The sequence below is a fragment of the Periophthalmus magnuspinnatus genome, chromosome 21, assembly GCF_009829125.3.
Source record: "Periophthalmus magnuspinnatus isolate fPerMag1 chromosome 21, fPerMag1.2.pri, whole genome shotgun sequence".
Lineage (NCBI taxonomy): Eukaryota > Metazoa > Chordata > Actinopteri > Gobiiformes > Gobiidae > Periophthalmus > Periophthalmus magnuspinnatus.
In genome coordinates, this window is record NC_047146.1 from 3284526 (window position 1) to 3300925 (window position 16400).

The window sequence follows — 16400 nt, forward strand, 5'->3', positions numbered from 1 at the left end:
GCTGTGTCCGTTATTTCCTCGTATAACGGAGCTCGCCCCAGGTCACGTCTCTAAATAACCACTTAATATGCGTTAAATATGACACGGTAGACAAATAAACACGCCTCGCTCAGTCATTCCAGCACATTTATACGTGGAAAAACAGCAGAAATTTGCGAAACTATCACTTACTTGAGACGTGAAGCAGCAACTGACGGAGGTGAGGCGGGAAAACAAAATGGCGGCGCGTCACGGGGGGGCGGGGCTTCACAGAGGGAAGAGTAAATAAACTTTTACTATGGATTTATTACACTGGGAAATGCACTGTGCAGGAGCCTAGTAGTAATAGTAATAGTAGTATGAATAGTACTTGTGATAGCAGTTGTAGAGTAATAATGTAATAACGTGCGTCATAAATGAGAGTAAACCCGTGTGCACGCGCTCCTCTCTGTTCTGTGAGCAGGTGTAGCTGGATGGAGAGAGAGCGGTGGGGCTGTGGGAGGCGCAGGCTGCAGACGCACAGACGGGGACAGGCGCTGGACCGGGTCAGGGCTCTCCTCTCTCCTCTCCTCCGTGGACGTGGGGTGTCCTCCTCGCAGCGCAGCGGACAGTGCGGTTATTTTCTTCAACAAGTGACGCGACGCGACGCAGGACCCCGGGCTCTCACGTCAGGACTAAAATCACGAATAAGTTTTGACTAACGCGCTGGCGAACTTTGGGAGAGGTTTTACGCACGGGTTTGCTCGGGTTTGCGCGGTGGATAATGCTTTTATGACGAGTGTGGCAGGTGAGTGGTTGTGGACACTCAGTGCATAGCGGATCTTTCATGACAAAACGCTAACAGCAAAATAGACTAAATTAATGCACGATTATTTTTATTTTATTTTTCATTTAATTTCATTTTTTTTCTTTTTTTTCTATTTTATTTATTTATATTTTATTTAATTACATTTATTTATTTTATTTCATTTCATATTTTATTTTATTTATTTCATTTTTTTCATTTATTTATTTTATTTTTCTTTGTTTTCATTTCTTTTTAATTTAATTTTATTTATTTCATTTTTTTATTTTTTTTATTTTATTTTGCTGGGTAGATGCATTATTCCAAACAGTCCATATAAGAAAAAAAGTATATAATGGTAAAAGGCTAAATCCAGGCTGTTTGTGAGTGCGTCCTGGAGAGGAGGAGGAGGAGGGCGTGAGCTCCAGCGCAGTGACCAAATGATGCTGCAGCTGAGTCTGAGACACACAAACGCTGTTAATTTTGAGGCAGATGCCGTCTTGCACACATTGATTTGTAGGTATAACTAGATCCATTTTGTGGTGATGGTTTGTGTCACTGTATTAGACTAAAATTAAACCGATTATATGGATTGCACTGTACAGTTATAGACTGTTAAAAATCACATGTTTTTCATTCCGACTTTTTGAAAGCTTCTTTACCTCACAATTCTGCTTCACCTTACACACACCATGACTGGTGTGTGTAAGGTGAAACATAAAACATAAATGATTACAGAATAAAAGATAGACAATGAGAATGTGAATGAGTGAAATTTGAATGTTTTAGTCTGTTTTTGTCTGTAGTGGTAGTTAAAGGGAATACTCTCAGTACTAACTCTTTCTGTATTTTTTCAGAACAAAGTGTAATGTGGTGAGCCCGCCGCTGCAGCGTTGGAGTTAAAACCTACTTGCTTTCCAAACTGGACATTACAAGTATGGGCACATTTTGAGGATAAGTTGATGTTCTTCACCATGTGAACAGTTTTCATTGATCAGGGTCTCAGTGACTGGACTGGTCATGATGTTCTGACAGTGTCAGGGGAGCACTGCTGACAATGCAGCACTTACTGGGACCTAGGAACTTTCTATCTCTCATCTGGAGCTTGTTGTTTGGGATGTCTGTTCCAGCTATGGCCTGTCCCGTCAGCTGCCACTGCATAGAGCGGAATGGATTGACAGTGGTTCAGTGTACGTCTCGAAATCTGGACAAAATCCCGTCTGATCTACCAAAAGACACGGTGGTGCTACTGCTGTCCTCCAACCAGATCACACACATCCCCAATCATGCCTTCAGAGGACTGCATTACCTCCAAGAGCTAGACCTCTCCAACAATGCCATAGAAACTGTGGACGCAGGAGCATTTCAAGGTGTTTCTGACAGCCTTCTTCTGTTGGACCTGTCTAACAATCACATCCAGGCCGTCCCTAAAGACGCCTTTGCACAGCTGCATGCAAAGATCAGCCTGTCCAATAACCCATGGCACTGTGAGTGCAGTCTGCAGGAGGTGCTGAGGGAGCTGAGACTAGACCCAGACACTGTGAACCATGTGATGTGTGACAGTGCAGTGCAGGACCAGTATGCAGGAAAACCAGTCATCCAGGTGCTGGACTCAGGGATCAACTTCTGCAACTTCCACCACAAGACCACAGATGTAGCCATGTTTGTCACCATGTTTGGATGGTTCACTATGGTGATCGCTTATGTCATTTACTATGTGAGGCACAATCAGGAGGACGCCCGCAGACACCTGGAGTACCTGAAGTCTCTCCCCAGCAGCTCTCAGACCTCTCACACCAGTAAGGACCTGGACACCATCAGCACAGTGCTATAGCAGAGCCGCTGTGGAGGAGCACTTTTCAAATGAAGATCACCTCAGTGCGTAAGATGAGCACAGCCCATTAAACAAATACATAAATAACCAAGTCAGGTTATTGGAACTGTTAGGGCTAGAGTTAATGTTACAGTTTGTTTTAAGGAGCACAAGGTTAACCCTCCACCATGCTGTCTTCTTTGTCTTTGAGATGTTTGTATGAGACACATCGGATGGAGAGGTCATGGAGACTAAATACTAGGAGTCTTCATAGCCTTATTTCTGAAAATTTCAAAATAATTCACTTTTTGTTGTAAACTTTAAAGCCTATGTGTCGTGTAGGAGCGTTGATGACGTAGCAACACACTCATTCTCCACGAATATACAAAAAACATGATACAAAACTACACAGCAACTTGACAAACCTGACGTGATGTGCAGCAGTTTCATTAGTGCGATGCAGCAGATTGTGTTGTGATGGTGCTCTGAAGGAGGAGGTGAAACTTATAAAACATGGTAATGCATTGTCTTTTCGCCGTATAGCGTTTTCAAAACAACAAAAGGTAACATGGCGATCTAAATATCTTATGTGTTAGCAGTTAATACCAGGGGCGGCGCCAGACATTTTTGGTAAGAGGAGCTATGTGTGTGTTAAGTTTTTCAATGAGGGTGGTAAAAGAAAATGATTTTAAAAAAAGTTGCAGGAGTAAAGACGTTTCACTGTTTATCCAAGCTGCTTCTTCCATTCTGGTCTGATGGACACTGCCCTGACTAAGCTCTTCCCTTATGTCCAAAGGGTGGAGCTAACTACACTGAAACTAAAAACACCTGTTACGTATAGTTTCTGTTTGTAGGCTCGGTCATTCAATCATTCAAGCTCCTAATGGGTGCTTTTACATCTATTGGCATCCTGGCTAGCACTGTTGTTTTCTTTGTTTTGGGTCTGAGGGTGGAGTTATAGATGGAGGATACATGACGCCTGAATCCAAATTCCCGTTTAAGGAAGGATTGTCTTCCCCAACAAAAACGTTTCTTCTTTTCTGTGGCGCAGATCTGAACCTCACTGTCTTCAAATGAGTGGTTAGTGTCTTTGAGATGTAGATGAACAGCAGACTGGAGTCCTGAAGAGCTTTTACATTTTCTTATGGAGTGGCTATTTGGTTTCTCCAGTACAACGCTCACTGCACTCTTCACTTCACTGAATGGAGTAGACCACAGTACTTTGTTTGTGGCCCCCCCAAACCACATCTATCTATAACTCCATCCTCAGACCCAAATCAAAACAAAGAAAGCAATAGGGCGAGTCAGGATGCTAATAGGTGTAAAAGCAGCTATTAGGGGCTTGAATGATTGCGCTAAGTTTGACTCAGACACAGTGCACAGTTAGCGTAACTCAATGGACCTCGCCTACAAACAGAAACTACAAACAACAGGTGTTTTTTGTAGTTAGCTCCTCCTTTCAGTCAAATATAAAGCAGTGTCCAGCAGTAATCTGACCAAGAACTGAAGAAGCGGCTTGGACGAGCAGCGAAACGTCTTCACTCCGACAACTTTTTGGCCAGTCGACCGGTTTTATATTTTTCTTTTACTATGAATGGATGTCTGTACAACTGACGGACCAGACAATGAGCTTAACAAGTTTAAATTTAACCACCTCCTGCCATGTTTGTTTAGTTAGTCGAGATTATTTTTTATTGTAGTCTCATTTTGTACACTTTGTGGTTGCCGTTTGAACATTTTAGTTGAGATCGAATGTCCTTCCCTGGCACTGCCCCTGGTTAAAACCCCATAGAACTAAAATACCCCCTCTTTATGCAATAAGTCGATGAAGTATTTATGGTTGCAGGTCTAGTGGTAATTTGCATAAACAAGGACGCACCTCTGAGTTGTATAATCGGAGGCCAGTGATCCAGGAAATGAAGTCCTGAGTCGCGTGAGAGTTTTCTCCACACAAGTGCACACTATGAGGAAAAAGACACAGGTGTAAATGTGAGAAATGCAGTCTGTCATTGAAAACTCTGTCCTGGATTGTCATTAAAAAAACCCCAAAAAACTAATTATCCTCCACCCCAGATAAATGAGGGAGTAAATCTGAAGTAGGTCAAACTTGCTTTAGAATAATAAAAACAAAACAAAAAGCCATCAACAGGATTCCGTTACGTGGCGTGAGCAGAGAGACGGGCGTTCGCTCACACTGTGCTCACTGTGAACGCCGTCTTCTCTTCGGCTCAGGACGTCTGTAGAACAAAAACGAACTTTGGATTTAGGAGATTAACACACGTACAAGTCTGCTACAAGATCAGCGCTTTATGGGGTGAACGTCAGTCTGGACTCTGGGCTTTACGCACAAGCCACGTTGGTAGAAATGCCATCAACACGCTATTTATTTATTTATTTATTTATTTCCTAACTTGCTTTTATTCATTCCAGGCAGTGACTCTTCTGGCCAGGAAATATACAATTTAATATATGATTTACGCACAAGCCACGTTGGTAGAAATGCCATCAACATGCTATTTATTTATTTATTTATTTATTTCCTAACTTGCTTTTATTCATTCCAGGCAGTGACTCTTCTGGCCAGGAAATATACAATTTAATATATGATTTACGCACAAGCCACGTTGGTAGAAATGCCATCAATATTTATTTATTTATTTATTATTTCCTCTTCTGTCCAGGAAATACACAATTTAATATATAATTTAAAGGTTAATAGTTTATATATTTACAGAACAAAGATAGAAAGTTACGACACAAGAATATTCAGACAAAATGTGCACTTTTCTTGACACTCAGAGGTGGGTAGTACTCAGTTACATTTAATGAAGTTAACTTTTTGAAGAATTTCCGCCAGCGTTTACTCTCACTTGAGTATTTTTAGATTTATTAACTAACAGTACTCATACTTGAGCAAAAATGTTGGTTATTTCATGATTTGTCTTTCAAATTACATTAACATCAAATCATAAATCAGATGTTATGTCCTTTAAGTTACTCTTATTTGAGTAGTACTTTTCCCAAATACTTTTTAACTTTTACTTGAATAATTTCTTGGTCTACTGCACCACTGATGACATTTTTTTGGCTGTTCTATCCACGTCTGCATACAATGTGGAACTGTTACCTTTAATTGTACTGGAAAAAAAACAAAACAAAAAAAACTTCAGACCTTTTCCACGATTTTATATTACACTGTTCTCTATGTTTTTATAATGTTGTTTCCTCATCACAAACGGACCTGGAATTGTGTTTTGTTTCATGTTTAATGCACAAACTCTGCATATTTAGGCTGAGTTCTTCTTACAAACCGGAAAACACTCTGTTCCACCTTGTGATGTCATCGTGTGGTGATACAGGAAGTGCTTCACTGTGTTTTTAAACTCCACACACCTTCACTAGCATTATTTTTGGATGATTTCAGACCTGGAATTCTTGCCAATCTTTACTGAGCAAAAGATAAAAGGAGCTGTCAACTTGAAAACGACCACTTGATGACATCACAAGGTGGAACAGAGCGTTTTGAGCTTTGGAGATGTAACAGACTAATACTAAAGTGTGACTCAAACATGTGTGAATGAAACAAAACACAACTCCAGGTCTGTTTTTGAGGAGGGAACACCATTATAACATGACTTAAATCTCACACAAATCTAGTTTGTGTAATATAGGACCTTTAAAAACAGAAAATAAAATAAGATCAATAAATCACACTGGGTTTATTTTAGCATGAAATATCTGCACTTTAGTTTTAACTGATTTGTTTTAAATACTAGTATAATTCATGCTTAGTTTGATTTAATCCTGGTTCAGTCCTGGTTTAGTCCTGGTTCAGTCCTGGTTCAGTCCTGTTTTAGTCCTGGTTCAGTCCTGGTTCAGTCCTGGTTGAGAACTGGTTTAGTCCTGGTTCAGTCCTGGTTTAGTTCTGGTTGAGATCTGGTTTAGTCCTGGTTCAGTCCTGGTTTAGTCCTGGTTCAGTCCTGGTTCAGTCCTGTTTTAGTCCTGGTTCAGTCCTGGTTCAGTCCTGGTTCAGTCCTGGTTGAGAACTGGTTTAGTCCTGGTTCAGTCCTGGTTTAGTTCTGGTTGAGATCTGGTTTAGTCCTGGTTCAGTCCTGGTTTAGTCCTGGTTCAGTCCTGGTTTAGTCCTGGTTCAGTCCTGGTTCAGTCCTGCTTTAGTCCTGTTTTCGTCCTTTCACTCTCAGTAAACGTGACCAGACACAGACCGTTAACCCACGTTTTACATAAAAAACTCTTAAAATAATATAGATTTTGAATAAAACTGGGCGTGGCTCGATCACCGTGTTTCAGACGCATCATTCTGTGGGTCATTATATTTTTACAGATGGGGGCAGATCAAATTAATTTAGTTAAAACGCAGATTTGTGTTGTGATACAGTGAGTAGTTTAGTTTAGTCACTGATAAAAACGATCAGGTTCAGCATTTATGAATTTACCTTTTAGAAATTAAAAGTGGCTCCAGCCCCTGTGCCGTCTGGACGTATCATCACATTATAGAATCTGAAAAACACCAATAGGATAAAATTAGTATAATCTGTGTTATGCCAGTTCTGTTTTCTAAATGTAGGATGTGTGGTGAAGTAGCCAACCATCCACAGACTTCCTCGTCTTCTAAAGGCTTGTCACTGCCAAGTCGCCCTTTTTAAACTAATCCTTAAACTTTCAGGCTTATTTACAGACCTACTAAACTTTTAATATGCAAGTTAAATTTCCTCAGAAGTTGGTCTGGTCGTTTGTTTATCCCCAGAACCTCACACATCTGGAGTGACAGGCAGAGACACTGATGAATGATGTTTTTATTTACAAGGACGGAGAATGGAGACGGATCACTCCTCAGGTCCATTATACAGGTCCTGGTCCATCTGCTACCGCACATGCTACCGCACACGCTACCGCACACGCTACCGCACATGCTACCACACACTAACACACTACCATAGACACTACCGTACATGGTACCACACAATACCGCACACACTACCGCACACGCTACCGCACACGCTACCGCACATGCTACCACACAATACCGCACACCCTACCGCACATGCTACCACACACTAACACACTACCTTAGACACTACCGTACATGCTACCACACACTAACACACTACCATAGACACTACCGTACATGCTACCACACAATACCGCACACCCTACCGCACATGCTACCACACACTAACACACTACCTTAGACACTACCGTACATGCTACCACACAATACCGCACATGCTACCGCACACACTACCGCACATGCTACCACACACGCTACCACACACTACCACACACACTACCGCACTTGCCACCGCACACGCTACCAGACACTACTCCACACATTACCACACACGCTACTACACACTAACACACTACCACAGACACTACCGTATATGCCACCACACGCTACCGCACACTATTCCATGCACTACCACACATGCTACCACATGTACTACCCCACGCACTAGGACACACTACCACACACTACCGCATACACTACCACACACTACTGCACACACTACCACACGCACTACCACACACGCTACCACAGACACTACTGCACGCACCACCACACTCGCTACCACAGACACTACCACACACTACCACACACTACCGCATACACTACCACAGACACTACCACACACTACTGCACACACTACCACACACTACTGCACACACTACCACACGCTACCACACACTACCACACGCTACCACACACTACAGCACGCAGTACCACACACACTACCAAATATTAGCCTACAGACTGTTAATGTGTGATGTGTGCCAAAAAGTTGCCAATATTAAAATTTCCCAGTAAATTGTCTCAGTTTATATGTTCCACCTACAAGTCACTCAAAGCACTTTACATCAAGGAATCACTCGCACATTCACACACACATTCACACACACATTCACACACCAGTGCACACAGACACTGGGGGTGAGGTAATTTGATTTGCTCATATTTGGCGTTTCCGTTTCAGTTACGTCAGTGAAGTAACTTTGAGCTGCTGTTGTGATTTTAACATACACAGTGTTTGTTATGTCACTTCTGTCGATGCAAACAGGCCACTATTACTACAGTTTGAACAGTTGTACCTGTCGACTTGTGATGTCTAAAACTGTTGTGTTCTTGTTTCTTTACGTGCGCTCTGTCAAACACACGTCTCCATGATGTGTGTGTTTATTGTACTAAGGGCTGCGGTCACCTTTCCCTGTGAGGAGTCTGAATATGTCGCGTTGTGTCTGTGAACATTGTTGTGTCTTGGTTGATTTGAAAGATTACAATACCAGCATTTCCAAATAAAATTCTTTTTCTTTTTGAGCGTGTACTTTGCTTCGTTTCCTTCAGATATGATCTATATTGACATTGTATTATAACGTCATTGGTTTTATTCAAGTTTTCGTTTTAATTTTGCTTTAGAAAACAGGACAGATACAGCGGTGGAACGTAATGAAGTAAAAGTAGTAAAGTACTGAACTTAAGTATGAATTTTAGGTGTCTATACTTTACAAAGTCCATTTTACAGCAAATATTTTTTACTTTTATTTCACTACATTTGAGAGCAGTATCTGTACTTTCTACTATAGTACATTTCTTAACAGGATTGAAAAGTAGAAAGTACTTTTTATATGATTTGAGGGGTTATTTTTAGCATGTTCCTGGAAACATCCTGACTAAAGTTTTCAAGTTCAAGCTTCGACTTTGAGCAAAACAAAATAAATACACAAAATTAATAAGACAAAATAAGAAATTGATTCGTAATGTTAAAAGCTTTATCAATGTCACTACATTTAACACTTTAAAATATTAACGAGACTTTATCAAAATCTGTGGAAAATACTTTTTTACTTTTTACTGTAGACGTACACTTAAAAAAAATGTTTATTTATTTATTTATTTAAAAAAGGGGACAATGCACATTAATAAACATTACAAAAAAGAAATAATGTAAATGTGCCCGAGTTAGCTGACTAGAGCTAATTTTCATCGGTTGTTTACTTAAGTAGATTTTTTCATGTGATACTTCTACTTCTTCTACTTTTATCTGAATGACACGGTACCTCTTTACATCTGTACTTTTACTTCAGTAACAAAACAGAGTACTTCATCCTTCACTGGACAGACATAAGAGGTGTTGTTGTTTATGTATTTTGAATTTATGTCAGAAAATGTCCCCAGTAAAACACGACGGGACACATCAGCGATAAACTTTTTACTTTTGATGAACCCACTTATAAAACGTTTGCTTGGGTTCTGGAGTGATATCAACGACGAAATAGTGAGGATTTGATGAAAAACTAAGACTCTTAAGGCAGGTAACGAGGACGGAAATTGTATTCAGATGTGCCAGCTGTCAGATCAGGTAAACCGACGTCCAGGTGGGAGGAGAGAAACAACGACACAAACGAGAGGAGGAGACGACGGGCAGAGCATCCTGAGCTCTTTTTTTGACTTTTCATGTTATTTGAGCCTGATTGAGCTGAATTAAACATGAAAAATGTGAATTAACAACCTGTTCAACGATTCCGCCAACTGCTTACCAGCCATGATGATGATGATGATGCAACGATTTTAAGTGATTATCTTCAGATTTAGACTCTTTGTGCCTGGAATGTTCCTCACTCTGGCATTAAACTTATCTATTTGGCAGTGATTCAGTTTGGTGTTTTTATGTCTCAAAAATACACTGAATAAAAACCTGCTTGTTTCCGTGGTGATGGATAAGTTTACTGCTATACTGCTGAACATTCCAGTCAAAATAATAACGTCACCACGGAGACAAGCAGATGATGGATCTTATGCCAGAAAAGTTACATAGTACATCTTTATTATTTCTGTCTTGGGGGGAAGAATTCTGGACAATAAGCAGTCTACTGTAAAAAAATAAAATAAAAAATAAAAAATAAAATAAACAAAAATGAAACAAAATAATAAATAAATAAATAAATGATGAATACAATTTTTCCATAAGATGTAATGACAGGTATATTTTTTCACTTGTTTTTGCATTTTTTCACGTGTATTTGTTTTTTGTCAAATGGATAGAAGTTACCCGGATGTGAAAAATAAATAAATAAATAAAAATATATGTACATTCAATAAAATAACGAACACAATTTTCCAACACGATGTAACGACAGACATTTATTTTTTCACTTATTTTTGTATTTCTTCACGTGTATTAGTTGTTTTGTTTTTTTTGTCCAACGGGTGGAAGTTACCCGGATGTGCCTGTATACCGTCTCATGGCAACAGAGCCCGGGGGGCGGGGTCAGGCCGAGTGCGCCGTTTCCATGGACACCGGTTCTCAGGGAGTTTAACAAAAGTTACGACAAAAACGGTACAAACCTGGTAAGTTATGTCACTTTCAGTTTATATTTCACGCACAAAGTTATGAAACAACCTCTGTTACGTGTCCTGCGTGCGGGGCTAAAGCGGGGGCGTGTGAATGAGCGTGTGTTAGCGATAGCAGCGTGGGAAACGTGGGAAATGTGTGGAGAGCTGAGGGTGAATGACTGTAACGTTACACCATCAATCTACAATAATCCACACACACTGATTATAAATAGATTTCCATGTTTACACTAAGATTTGTTGCCGCCATTTACTTTTGAAGTTAGCTTAATGTTATTATCACATGACTGTTAGCATGACTTAACTTCTTACTTATGTCATACAATTTTTTTTCAAATGGTTGAAATTAACCTGCATCCCTTTAGCTCCTTCAGATGAGGACTGATTTAGATGGATAAAACCTTACATAATATGACATGTTAATAGACATTACAAAAAATATGACCTGACAAAATCAATGTCTTAGTTCATATATGTCAAATTCAAGGCCCGTGGGCCAAATGCGGCCCGCCACGTCATTTTATGTGGCCAGCAACAAGGTAAATTAAAAGGTATGATGTCTTAAAATATTGTTTTATCAGGAGATACACAGTTACACAGACATTTTTTCATATCTGTGCAAATCCATGTGCAATATTTGTAACTTGAATAAGTAATACATAAAGAAACAGTGAATAAACAAGATTAAAAAGTAATTGTATTTATTTTACATTACATTTAGTTACATTTATACATTCTTACAGTTACATCTGGACCTTTGAAAATGAATTTGACACCCCTATCTTAGGCGCATAAATGCCTGACATTTAAAAAAAAAAAAAATTTAAATAGGAAGGGCTGTAAAAAAAAACAAAAAAGTCCAGGCAAGCTATAATGGTCTATAATGTGCTCAGTCCTTAAAGGGTTTTAATCTGCAGTGGTGGGAGGAGTATTGAAAATGTATACTTGGCTAACGATGCCTGCCCTGACACGGGGCAGTACTAAACTGAGGTTGTGTTTAGGCTGTGGAGGAACTGCATAGATGGGTGCAGCACTAACCAGGGCAGCCCAGTGGACCTCCTCGGGCTCTGGGAGTAGAACCCTCGCCCTCAGCCCTCTGAATGAGACTCTGCTGTCAGAAATGGTGCAGTTTGTGGAGGACCTGAGATCTCTGCACCCTCAGACTGCAGATGTTGTGTTTGAGGAGCCGCTGCAGTGGAGAACAGCCCTCCAGACGTCTGATCTAAAGGCGGACTACACACTCACGTAGGTCTAATGCAGAAATACTCAGATGTATTACTCCAGGATACATTTTAAACAAAATGACAAACTTAGTTTAGTGTTTGATTTAGTGTCACGATACAAGGATTTCAATCTCGATTTTGGGACTAAGGAATTGACTCAATACTCGATACAATGAAGATAAAACAAAATGCTACGTTTTTAGTAAAAGAATGAAAATTTCAGTTTCAACACAAAATAACAGTACTTTCTTTATGTTATCATGAGGTTTTATACTTGTTCTGATAAAGCTCAGAATGACACTGTTGAGGAAAGCTCAAATACTGTCCTGTGAATGGGACTTTTTTAGTATTGATCCCTGCTCAAATGAGTATCTAGTTTTGATATTAGTTTTAGTATCTGATTTTTTAGATTTCTGACAACCCTTACATAGAAAAACACATAGACTGTGTGTTTTTAATAGTTAAATTTGACCATGTTGAACTAGTTTCAAGTAAAATGTATTTCTTAGCTTTTTCTAATAGAGAGTGAAACTACACTGTTTCATAGTGCAACAGAAATTACTTTTTTGTCTACAATTCTTTATGAAAAATAAATATTAGTAACTTTTGGAAATGTATTTATTTATTGTTAATTTGGGACACATACAACAAACAGATTAAAGGTCCCATATTACGCAAAATGAACTCTTTAAACCGTGTTATAATGTTGTTACCTCATCAAAAACATATCTGGAGTTGAGTTTTGTTAAGATAAATCAGAAAACAGCATAATATGAGCCTTTCACATGTAGTCTAGACTAATTCACAACAGAGCTCTCTGGGAGGCTTTTAACAGACCAGAGTTCATAAAATGCAATATTAAATGAAGGTTGATTTCATTATAGCCCTGCTTTGTGTCTGCCCTCAGTGACTCTGGAGCTCGGTCTGAACAGCAGGACTCTACAGGGCGTCCTCTGCTACATCTCTCTCCTCCTCACGTCTCTGCGCTGAGCCTCTCTCTCCTCTCTGAGCTGCTCGACATGTGCGGCGACAAAGAGGCCGAGGTCCGAGCCTGTCTGCAAGGTACCTCCTGCCGTCAGTGCGTACTTGATATCACCTGAGATACTAGGCGGGAGAATCTGGTCGTCCTCCTAATCTTAACGTTTGACGATAGACGTTCAACCTGCCCTCCATCTCAGTTAACCCTTTAAGGACTGAGCACATTATAGATCATTATAGCTCGCCTTGACTTTTTTTCTTTTTTTTTTTTGCCATAAAAATCATGTTAAAAGGAAGTATCAGCATGTACTTTTGCCCCTTTTCACACAACTACCTCTATTTTACAAATCCATCCTTATTTTTCCTTCAATGCATCAAATAAGTGTGTGATACCAGTGTAAGTCGAAGAAAAATATAAAAACAAAGGTACTTTTGAGCAACTTTTATGCAAGCAAACGATGAAACAACTATGTGGCAGCTCAGAAACACTTTAAATTACATATATGAGCAATAATCAACATTTATACAAGATATTATGCAGATTGTACTTTAGGTTAGGTTTTTACAGCCCTTCCTATAAAAAAAATATCAGGCGTTTATGCAGCTAAGACATTGATTTTGCCATAGGTCATATTTTTTGGAATATCTAGTAAAGAATATCTGAAGTTCTGCAGCTTGTGAGTTTGTAATCTTTGGTAAAATAAGTAACATATTTAAAGAGTCCCATGCCTCTGCTTTGAGACGCCGTTTGAATTTACATGGAGCACAATTGGTTGCGGAGTTACGGTAATGGAAAGTCCGCAACAGCATCCGACGCTACAGGGTTGAACACCGCGCACACCTGTTGTCTGTGTTTCAGAAAACGAAGACGCAGTGAAGAAGATGGTTGGGCCTGAGCTCGCTGCTCTACTGGAGTCTGACAGTAAAGACGCAGACAAAGTGAAAGCGAAGGACCGAGACCCTAAGGTGAAATTACTCCTGAAGCTCCGGAGACTGAACGAGCAGCTCTTAGACAAAGTCCTCCAGCAGATCTCTGAGTAAGTCACACCACTGCAGTGTTTCAGACTCTTTTACTACGGCTCTTGTGTTTGAAATGTAGACTCGTGTTTAGCCCTTGTTTAGTCCTGATGTAGAGCTGGTTTAGTCTTGTTTTGACTCTTTTAGCTTTCGGTTTAGTCTTTGTTTAATCCTTACTTCATTCTCATGCTTTAGTCTTTGTCAGGGCTGGAAAGTAAGTAACTAATTAGAAGTACTCGAGTTACTGTAATTGAGTTGATTGATAGAATTGAGCTGACCAAAGTGCTTCATATAAAAGTCAACAAAAAAAACAAAACAAATATACAGATAACATGATACATGGGCCATCTTGTTTAGCTAGAATTAAATGCCAGGGAGAAGAGGTGGGTCTGAGCTTAAGAAACGTGGGGTAGTTTTCAAACATGTACTTGTACTTGTACTGCAGTAAAATTCTAGCCATTCTAGTTATTTGTAATTTGCCGCATTTAATTGTTTAGCCCTGGTTAAGACGTGGTTTAAACTTGTTTAGTCATGGATTGGTTGTGGTTTAGACCTGGCTTAGTCCTGGTTTAGTCCTGGTTTAGTCCTGGTTTAGTCCTGGTTTAGTCCTGGTTTAGTCCTGGTTTAGTTTTGGTTTAGTTTTGGTTTAGTCCTGGTTTAGTCCTGATTTAGTCTTGGCTTAGTCTTGGTTTAGTCTTTGTTTAGTCCCAGTTTAGTCCTGGTTTAGTTTTGGTTTAGTTTTGGTTTAGTCTAGGTTCCATCCTGGTTTAGTCCTGGTTTAGTCCTGGTTTAGTCTTGGTTTAGTCTTTGTTTAGTGCTGGTTTGGCCTTGGTTTAGTCCTGGTTTAGTCCTGGTTTAGTCCTGGTTTAGTCTTGGCTTAGTCCTGGTTTAGTCTTGGTTTAGTCTTGGTTTGGTCTTGGTTTAGTCCTGGTCTAGTCCTGGTCTAGTCCTGGTCTAGTCCTGGTCTAGTCCCGGTGTAGTCCCGGTCTAGTCCTGGTCTCGTCCTGGTCTAGTCCCAGTCTAGTCCCGGTCTAGTCCCGGTCTAGTCCCGGTCTAGTCCTGGTCTAGTCCCGGTCTTTAGTTCACACATGTTGATGTCAGTAATCACAGCCGTTTCTTCTGCTGTCACACTGTTGGTCACACTGTTGGTCACATTGTTGGTCACATTGTTGGTCACATTGTTGGTCACACTGTTGGTCACACTGTTGGTCACACTGTTGGTCACATTGTTGGTCACATTGTTGGTCACATTGTTGGTCACACTGTTGGTCACACTGTTGGTCACACTGTTGGTCACATTGTTGGTCACATTGTTGGTCCTTGTGTCAAAGCTTCAGTATGACACATTTCCCTGTGTGTGCTGATGTAGACAGGTGCATCTCCACGTCAGCGTCGTGAAGAATGAACTGGACTCCCTGGTGCTGTTCTGTGGAGACGACGACCACTCTCTGCTCAGATCACTCCACTACACTTCAGGTCTCACACTCACTCTAGTCCCGTGCACTACTTTGCTCTTTTACACCGTGTTTTCAATGGTATTTGCTTTTTCCAGATTTCGAGTTTGCCAACGGCTGCCGCGCTCCTCCGCACAGACAGCTGCTGGGGGAGGTGGCCTACATCAGGATAGAAACTTACGACACAGAGCCCGTGTGCGCCACCTACAGCAACCGGGGAGTGTTCCTCAATAAGGTAAAAACAGCCAGTGAGTGAAAGGCCCTGTACTTTTCTGTATTTGAGCTAAACGTGTACAGTACAGATATATTGTCGTAGGAGACAGAAAAAGGTGCGTGTGTGCGTCTGGTTAGTCGAGAACCGAGGGGGCGGGGCTCACATGGACGCAGGTGTTGAGCGTCAGGGCCGGGTAGCTGCAATTTTTTGTTGACCTCCAGTTTTCACCGCCAGTTTTACCTCCATTTACCCGTTTTGTGTGTGTGTGTGTGTGTGTACGCCAAATAAATCACCACAAAACCCATGTTGTATCTCAGTGTATTTGTTTGCAATAACGCCCCGGCGCGTCGCAAAGCTACAAACCCAGGACGCACTCTGGCTCTCTTCAAGGTTTGTCAAGGGAAGCCGCTATAATTGTATCAGCAGCTCTTGAGGTCAAAATAAGTCTGCCATGTACTGTCTGCATCTAATTATAAAGTGTTTAATTATCCGGCAGTATGAAAATAGCATGCTAGTTGTTGTTGTTAGCTGTAACGTCACAGGAAAACTCCAGTCTGACCTCGGAATGTT

The 16400-nt window shown here is 40.5% G+C and overlaps 2 protein-coding genes across 2 annotated transcripts in view; both read left to right on the top strand.

Moving 5' to 3' along the window:
• The first annotated feature begins 1820 nt into the window (after window positions 1–1820).
• lrrc3 (leucine rich repeat containing 3) lies at window positions 1821–2597 on the top strand. Its single transcript, XM_033987121.1, has one exon. It carries the CDS (start codon window positions 1821–1823, stop codon window positions 2595–2597), a length of 777 nt encoding a protein of 258 aa, XP_033843012.1.
• Window positions 2598–11965: 9368 nt separating this feature from the next.
• The window catches only part of odad2 (outer dynein arm docking complex subunit 2), a 33197-nt gene continuing 28762 nt past the window's right edge, over window positions 11966–16400 (top strand). Inside the window, exons 1-5 of the mRNA XM_055230704.1 lie at window positions 11966–12189; window positions 13075–13229; window positions 14005–14182; window positions 15532–15638; window positions 15715–15851. Coding sequence (XP_055086679.1) covers window positions 11966–12189; window positions 13075–13229; window positions 14005–14182; window positions 15532–15638; window positions 15715–15851 — 801 coding nt within the window. The remainder of the gene's footprint in view (window positions 12190–13074; window positions 13230–14004; window positions 14183–15531; window positions 15639–15714; window positions 15852–16400) is intronic.

Bases quoted from the DNA above. Each gene is read 5' to 3' on its own strand.
- lrrc3 (XM_033987121.1), top strand. From the start codon at position 1,821: ATGCAGCACTTACTGGGACCTAGGAACTTTCTATCTCTCATCTGGAGC.